This window comes from Myotis brandtii, unplaced genomic scaffold (genome assembly GCF_000412655.1).
Source record: "Myotis brandtii unplaced genomic scaffold, ASM41265v1 scaffold356, whole genome shotgun sequence".
NCBI lineage: Eukaryota > Metazoa > Chordata > Mammalia > Chiroptera > Vespertilionidae > Myotis > Myotis brandtii.
The window spans coordinates 201,902-210,194 of NW_005363687.1; the positions used below are offsets into that span (position 1 = coordinate 201,902).

General features: G+C 48.1%; 1 protein-coding gene and 1 pseudogene across 1 annotated transcript in view; one reads left to right on the plus strand and one right to left on the minus strand.

Moving 5' to 3' along the window:
- LOC106727059 overlaps positions 1-2,093 on the minus strand; it is a 4,126-nt pseudogene extending 2,033 nt beyond the window's left edge.
- A 1,379-nt stretch (positions 2,094-3,472) lies between these two features.
- Positions 3,473-8,293, plus strand: part of LOC102250942 (pulmonary surfactant-associated protein D) — an 11,001-nt gene continuing 6,180 nt past the window's right edge. Inside the window, exons 1-2 of the mRNA XM_005871766.2 lie at positions 3,473-3,555; positions 5,696-5,894. Coding sequence (XP_005871828.2) covers positions 3,541-3,555; positions 5,696-5,894 — 214 coding nt within the window. The 5' untranslated portion in view covers positions 3,473-3,540. The remainder of the gene's footprint in view (positions 3,556-5,695; positions 5,895-8,293) is intronic.

Sequence of the window (8,293 nt, forward strand, 5' to 3'; positions counted from 1 at the left end):
TTTAATATTATCTATAGCAGTGGTTCTCAACCTTGGCTGCACATTAGAATCACCTGGGAATCTTTTTGAAATCCTGATTCCTGGGCCTCATCCTCCAGAAATTGTTTCTTTGTTATGGGGTGGGGCCACAACATTAGTAACAAAGAAACAGAATTAAAACTTTATTGTGGGGAGCTGCTACAGTGTTTTGGACAGGTTCAAGCCTTGGACTGATGAGAGGGCACAGTCCTCTCATTGCCACGTGCAAGTTCCAGCTTGGAGGGCAGGGCCCTCCCAGACAATTATAGCCAACAGCTGTAGTTGTAACCTTGAACCTATGGTCTGAACAAGTGGCCCCACATGCCTGAGTGATGTAGGCTTGATAGATTTCAGGTGCATGTAGTTGAGTGGGATTGAAACCCAGGAGAATGTTGTAAACATCTTGGTCACGGCCTTACTTTGCCTCGTAGCATCTGCTATAAAATAAAGACACAGCTGTGGGCATGGTCACTGTCTCTCAGAGAAGCAGTGTCCCACTGAGACCTGGCTTCATTCTCTTGTCTGTCTTTTCTAAGCCTTTCAGCTGCCCCCAATCAGGTTCACCCTTGGCTGTGCTGGCGCGGCACACTTTAAAAAGATATGCGTCCACGCTCCCAGGGCGGGTTCCTGCCTCAAACCCTGCCCTTACAGGAAACAGCTCCGGGAAACAGCTCGGGGGTGAGGGGGGGGGGCACAGCCATTGCCAAGACAACCCCTGTAGGACTGACTTCCTTCCGCTTGGTCTCTGAGGTTCTTCTGGTCATGATGAACACCACCCAGGGTTTTTATATAAGTAGATATATAGACCAGAGGCCCAGTGCACAAAATTTCTGTGTGTGGGGGGTCCCTCAGCCTGGCCGGCACCCTCTCCAATCCAGGACCCCTTGGGGATATCCAACTGCCAGTTTAGGCCCCATCCTGCACAGTCGGACATCCCTCTCGCAATTTGGGACTGATGGCTCCAAATCACTTGCCTGCCTGCCTGCCTGCCTGATTGCCCCTAACCAACTCTGTCTACTGGACTGATCACCCCTAACTGTTCCCCCCTGATGGACTGATCGCCCCCTAACTGCTCCCCGCCTGCCAGCCTGATCACCAATAACTGCTCCACAATGCTGGATTGATTGCCCCTAACCACCTCTGCCTTGGCCCCTGCCACCATGTTTTTGTCCAGAAGGACATTGGATGATGACTACTCTAATTAGCATACTACCCTTTTATTAATATAAATAGATACTTATTTATTATATTTATTGCCATTTTTAGTGTTTATGCCTAGGTTCACTCCCTTCTCTCTTTTTCTTTTTACAACAGTCTCTTTAGCATTTCTTGCAATGCTGGTTGGGTGGTAATAAAGTCCTTTAGCTTTTTGTGTGTTTTTGTGTGTGGCGGGGGGGAAGCTTTTTATTTCACCTTCAATTGTGAATGATAGCTTTGCTGGCTAGAGTAGTCTTGGATTCAGATCCGTGCTTTTCATGACTTTGAATACCTCATGCCATTCACTTCTGGCTTATAGTGTTTCTGTTGAGAAATCAGCTGACAGCTTTATGGGAGCTCACTTGTAGGTAACTGGCTGTCTTTCTTTTGCTGCCCTTAAGATTCTGTCTTTGTCTTTAAAGTATGCCATTTTAATTGTGATGTATCTTGATGTGGGTCTCTGTCTTCATCTTTATTGGGACTTTCTGAACTTGTATGACATTTTCCTTCTCTAGGTGAGGAAGTTTCCTTTCATTATTTCTTCAAACAGGTTCTTTCTCCCTTGCTCCCTCTCCCCTCCCTCTGGTACACCTGTTTGTGGGTATTTTTAAGTTTCATGTTGTCCAAAAGTTCCCTTACACTATCCTTGTTTTTGTTTTTTTTAATTCTTTTTGTTGTTGTTGTTGTTCTGATTGGGTGTTTTTCCTACATTGTCTTCTAAATCAATGATTCTATACTCTGCTTCATCAGTCTACTTACCATACCATGTCAGCTATGGTAATCTTCATTTCTTATTCATGAAAGCCATTATGATCATCATTTGAGATCTGACACTTCTCACCTGTGTTGGTGTAACTGAGGAAGGCAAACATTATCATTGTAACAAAAGTGTCTGAATGGATCATAAATAAAATTAGACCCTGTTTTTAATGTGGAGTTAGATGAAGGAAACACTATAGTCTGTGTTATAGGGGGATCCCAGGGCATTGAGAGGGAGTACTTAATAGGCTAGGAGGTAGCAGTTAATAGAAGCTAAGTTGCAAACAGAGAAAACATATAGAGCTTCTGAAATAAAAGTCACCGTAAATAGGAGTTTGTGTAGCTACCAGGATCAGACTTGTCAGGTAGGCTCTGTGGGAGTGGAGAGCAATGGTTCAGTTCAGTTCAGCCTCCATGCTGATCCAGATCTCTGGGAGGAACACGAACATCCTAGGATGGGATGTTAATAATGAAAGAGTTTTATCATTTGGGGCACAAGTGGCTCTACTTTGGGATCCTGCTTCAAAAAAATTGCATTATGGGAAATAAGACCCTTTCCTACCAGTGGAGGAAACTGGCATTATAGCCTCTACAACACACAAGGAGATGCCACAGCAGCAACAACACCCAGGAGCAGTCGGCACCACCAATGGAGTGGCCAAGGAGAGCATTGCAGGAATTGGGCAGCTGGTGTGTGGACCTAGGCAAAGGCTTGATGGAAGAAATGAAGTCACATGGATCTAGAAGGGAGCAGAGATGACAGCAACAGCAGTAGGGCAGGCAACAGCCCCATGGCCACTGGAAGTGAGAGTTTCCTGGGGGATGCCCGCAATAGTGTATCAGGGGCTCAGGGGTCCAAACTGCTTACTAGAGCAATACACAGAGGAAACACCAGCTAAGGAAGTGGAGAGATGAAGGCAAGGATGTAAGGACTCCATCCCATAAAAAGCAAGTGAGGAGCTCTCCAACATCTAGACCAGGAAGCTAAGGAGTGACCCCTGCAGGTGGCAGCTCCCCCAACCACTGTCCTCACAGAATGCTGCAGCCTCTGCAACCCCTCCAGCTCCTCCACCCCTGCCCAGAAATGCCAAGAAGCTTCCAGCTCTTTCCCACTATCTGGGTAGTAATGTTGAGGTGAAGGACAAAGAGAAGTTGGCACAGCAACTCTTAAATATGCATATGCTTTTGCAATAGTTGTAGGTTATTGTGCAACTTGGTTCCTCACCTGCCCCTCAGTCTGCTTCCTTGGCTTTGTTCTTCTCAGGACCTCAGATTCGTGGAAATCTATAAAATCCAGACACTGTTGATGCCGCTGAACTCACAGAGCTCAGTGAGGTGCAAATGAGGTCATGCACTGAGGGTGCTCTGTAAACTCTAAGGAGACATGTGTGTGGTGTTGGGAAAGTTTCCAGAACTCAGGTGGGGGTGAGAGTGAGTGAGTCAAGGAGGAAGAAAATTGTCCAAAAGAGTTCTTAAAAGACCAACGCCTAGTGGCTCAAGTAACAGGGCAGCATAAATAGCCATTGTGTGCCAGGGAAGCCCTTATTGGCCTGGAGACCCTGAGCCATGGAGAAAGCAATGGTGAGTGTCTGTGCCTGCCTCTCATTTTGTTTTCTCTGTGTCCAAATATGTCCCGCTGCCCATTTGGGGTGCTCTAATGTACTGGTGTTGAGGAAGCCAGGGTTTATGTAGCCCTTCTGCTCTGGGAGGTGTGAGTGTGAGTGTGGGTATGAGAGGGCAGCGTAGTGGGGGAAGAAGGACCATTCTTCTGCCCCTCACTCTGCTTTCTTTGCTCAGTGGGAGATTAGCCTTCTGGGCTGGGGGAGGGTGGGTGAGTGGGATATGACACCCACCCGGACCCCAGATGCCATTCAGGAAGCCTCAGGTGGGAATGCAATTTCAACTTCTCACTTGGCTCTGTCCACCCCTGATTTCTTCAGAAACGAAGGTGGTGGAGGAGAAACAGCCCCGGCATTCCCAGGTCTGGGGGTCAAAGTCCATCCTGGTACCACCTGCCCATTGGACGTGGATAAACATCTTTTCTCTTAGCTTCAATTCTTTGTTTTAAAAATACACCCACTGGACAAGTTTACTGATTTCCAAGTAATTTTTAGAGGAGTCATTTTCCAATAATACTTTAGTCTGACATTGAGGCTAAAAGGGAACAGTATGTGGGTTTAAGGGGATGTGGCTCTGCCCAATACCGCTATAGGCCCAGCGAAGAGGCCTCATCCCAGTCCTAGGTCTGCAACCCTGTGAGGGGGCTCCTGCCCAGGCCCCTTTCAGCTACAATGAGCTGTGGTGCTTTCTGTGCCATCTTGGGCTATTGGGCAGAATGCCTGTGGCTTTTCATTTTTCCCCAGATGTGGGCACAGGGCCCTTGAATTGTGGCAACTGCACACCAGGGGGCAATGCCCTGGCTCTGGCTGGAGCCTTTGGTGCTCATGGCCGAGCCTCTGCCCCAGCAAGTGCCACACTGCTGGCCTGTGAGCTTGCCTGGTGTTTAGAGACTCCCATGATGCCCGAGGAAGTGGTAAACTCAGAATGAGAAAGAACTGGTGCCAACAGGGTCCTCCGCAGCACAGAACCACCAGTAGGTGGAGAAGAAAGCACTTCTGAGGCCAGGAAGGCCCTCCACTGCCTCCCCCTCAGGCTGCCTGGCGATCCCTTCTCCTTTGCTCTGTCCCTCAGGCTTGTTCCCAGCCTTTGCATCTCCCTTGTGTGCTTTCTGGCTCCTAACTTTAAGGTCTCTCTCAAGAGGAAAGAAGCCCACCATTGGGAGTGACCAGGTCCTGCACCCACCCTGACCTCACTTAGCTGAGCACTTTCCTGGCTCCTAACTTTCCAGTTTCTCTCAAGAGGAAAGAAGCCCACCATTGGGAGTGACCAGGTCCTGCACCCACCCTGACCTCACTTAGCTGCAGAGTCCCTCTCACTTGTCACTGAACACCCTATTGAACATTTGTTTTTTCTCCACCTAAAGCCACCCTTTCCCTGACGGAGCTCACCTCACATGCTCTCCTCCACGAGGCCCCTCTCCCAAGTCGTCCCAGGTGGAGGGGCAGCACTCTAGGCGTCCCAGGGTCTCTCAGCTATTCTGAGAACTTTTTCTGGGTTCCATCTGGAACTTTCTTCATGGAGACAGCGTCTAGTCCAGGAATGGCAGACCACCTGGCAAACATGTACCCATGTGCCCATCTTGTGTTAGGACACATGTCACTGAGCATTCTGGCTCCTTTCCAGACAAGCACTGAAACCACCAGTGCTGTTCCATCCAAGGCTATAAGTGACAGGAAATGGGTTTGCCCAGCCTCTTGCTGATACAGACAGGGAGATGGAGGTTCAAAGAGGGGAACTGTCCTGCCCAAAGGCACTTCAAGAGTCCTTCCTGATGTGACAAGTGGCCTCAGTGAGGAGTTCACATCCCAGCCGTGCCAATGGCAGTGAAAGGGAAGTCACTAGAAGGGACAAAATGGGGCATCTGAGAAGAGGTAGATGTTGCTGATAACCATGTCAGAGTTCAGCTGGGTAACTCATGCCCTCCCAGTCCAGACTGTATGGCCGCCTTGTCCTAAATTGCTTTCGGAGTCCTGCTGCTCCTGATCCCACAGAAGGGGCGAGGTGTTAGGAAAGTGCCTCTCTGACTCTGGGCGCTGGGCTAAGCACTAACTCGTGTTCTGGAACCAAGAGCATGTCCTTTCTCTTTCTGTCCACCCTGAAGGCCATGCTTCTTCTCCTCTCCGTGCTGGTCCTGCTCACACAGCCTCCAAGGTCACGGGGAGCAGAAGTGAAGAGCCTTTCCAAGAAACCTTTGATTGATAACTGCACCCTGGTCATGTGTAGCCCTGTGGAGATTGGCCTGCCTGGTCGTGATGGACGAGATGGGAAAGAGGGCCCCCGAGGCGCGAAGGGGGATCCAGGTAGAGCTGGGACCATGGGCTTGTCCTGGTGGGCATGGGTGGGCACTGGAATTGTAACCAACTCAGCAACTCTGGATGTTCTGCCGTGGAAGCCCTGGAAATGGAAGCCCACCTCCTTGGGAAGAAGTCCCTTAGATCCCTGTTCGGCAAACTGCAGCTCACGAGCCACATGCGGCTCTTTGGCCCCTTGAGTGTGGCTGTTCCACAAAATACCACGTGCGGGCCTGCACTACAGTGCGATTGAAACTTTGTGGCCCATGCGCAGAAGTCGGTTTTCGGCCTGGGCGAGTCTATTTTGAAGAAGTACTGTTGATATTTGGCTCTGTTGACTAATGAGTTTGCCAACCACTGCCCTAGACATTCAGTCCACCTAAAACACCATGTTACCAGTTGGCAAATGACAGGCTGCCCTGAGCCCTGAGGTGTTTTTTCCCCTTTCTAGCTGTCCAGATTCCTCCCTTAGGATCTTCTTATTCCTCTCACCCAAAGAATGACCAAATCGTGGGTAAATGACTGGTCTTAGGGGCCCGGTAGAACCAAGCTGCGGCACTTATGATCACTATGGTGTAATGATTTCTGTGCAGTGTGTGAAATTTCTAACTAAATTCTACTGCATGAGAGGTGGGCAAAGATGAGGCCCTGTGGCCCCACACTCAGGCCTGATCAAAAGGATTTACCTAAAAGCACTAGAGAGAGGAGGAAAGGGAGCTCATGTTTTATAACTGGACGTTTGTAGCTTTTGATTTTCACCTGTTTTACTCACCACCCAGCTCCCATCTTATGTAACCACCAATAATCTGACCTCTGCATTTAAGGGTTCAGGTCCTTTTTTTTGTTTCTTAGAATCCAGATATAAGTGAGATCATACTGTATCTGTCTTTTTTTTTTTAAATTAAATCTTTATTGTTCAGGTTACATTTGTTCCTCTTTTTTCCCCCCCATAACTCCCCTCCTCCCAGTTCCCGCCCCACCCTCCGCCCTCACTCCCCACCCACTGTCCTCATCCATAGGTGCACGATTTTTGTCCAGTCTCTTCCCGCATCTCCCATTCCCCTTTCCCCCCCAAGAATAGTCAGTCCATTCCCTTTCTATGTCCCCCCTGATTCATAATCACCAGTTCATTCTGTAAATCAGATTATTTATTCACTTGATTCTTAGATTCACTTGTTGATAGATGCATGTTTGTTGTTCTTCATTTGTATCTTTACCTTTTTCTTCTTCCTCCTCTTAAAGGATACCTTTCAGCATTTCGTATAATACTGGTTTAGTGGTGATGAACTCCTTTAGCTTTTCCTTATCTGTGAAGCTCTTTATCTGACCTTCAATTCTGAATGATAGCTTTGCTGGATAAAGTAATCTTGGTTGTAGGTTCTTGGCATTCATCACTTTGAATATTTCTTGCCATTCCCTTCTGGCCTGCAAAGTTTCTGTTGAGAAATCAGCTGACAGTCGTATGGGTATTCCCTTGTAGGTAATTGAGTCTCTTTCTCTTGCTGCTTTTAAGATTCTCTCTTTGTCTTTTGCTCTTGGCATTTTAATTATGATGTGTCTTGGTGTGGTCCTCTTTGGATTCCTTTTGTTTGGGGTTCTCTGCGCTTCTTGGACCTGTAAGTCCATTTCTTTCACCAGGTGGGGGAAGTTTTCTGCCATTATTTCTTCAAATAGGTTTTCAATATCTTGCTGTCTCTCATCTTCTGGCACCCCAATTATTCTGATGTTTGTACGCTTGAAGCTGTCCCAGAGGCTCCTTACACTATCTTCGTATTTTCGGATTCTTTTTTCATTTTGCTTTTCCGGTTGGGTGTTTTTTGCTTCTTCGCATTTCAAATCTTTGACTTGATTCTTGCGCTCCTCTGGTCTGCTATTGGGTGTCTGTATAATATTCTTTATTTCAGTCCGTGTATGCTTAATTTCTAGTTGGTTCTTTATCATAGCATCGAGGGTCTCATTAGTTTTCGTGACTCTCTCCTCAAGTTTATTGACAGCTTCTAGCACATTTTTGCAAGCCCTCAAAATTGCGATTTTTAGCTCTATATCCTCCATTTCTGTCATGTTTTTTTGTCTCCGCATTTTTTATGCTTTCTTGGTGCACCCCCTAGTGGTCTTTGTGCGCAGTCTTGTTCTAGTTGAGCCTTGATTGTTGTAGTTAATACTAGAGGGATTTGACCACCAGGCCGACTGGCTGTGTGAATCAGCTGTGTCTGCCGCGGAAAACTTCTGTCCTCTGGGGAGGTGCTAATCTAGCCTTTGCCTGAGGCGATCCGGCAAATGGCTCTGCGCAGGGCTTGGGCGGGGCGGGATCAAACAGGGCGGGCGGAGGGAGCAGTTATGGCTGCCCTCAGCCCCGTTCCCAGAGGCTCTGCTTCTCAGAACCCCAGCAACCGCTGCAAACCTCGGAG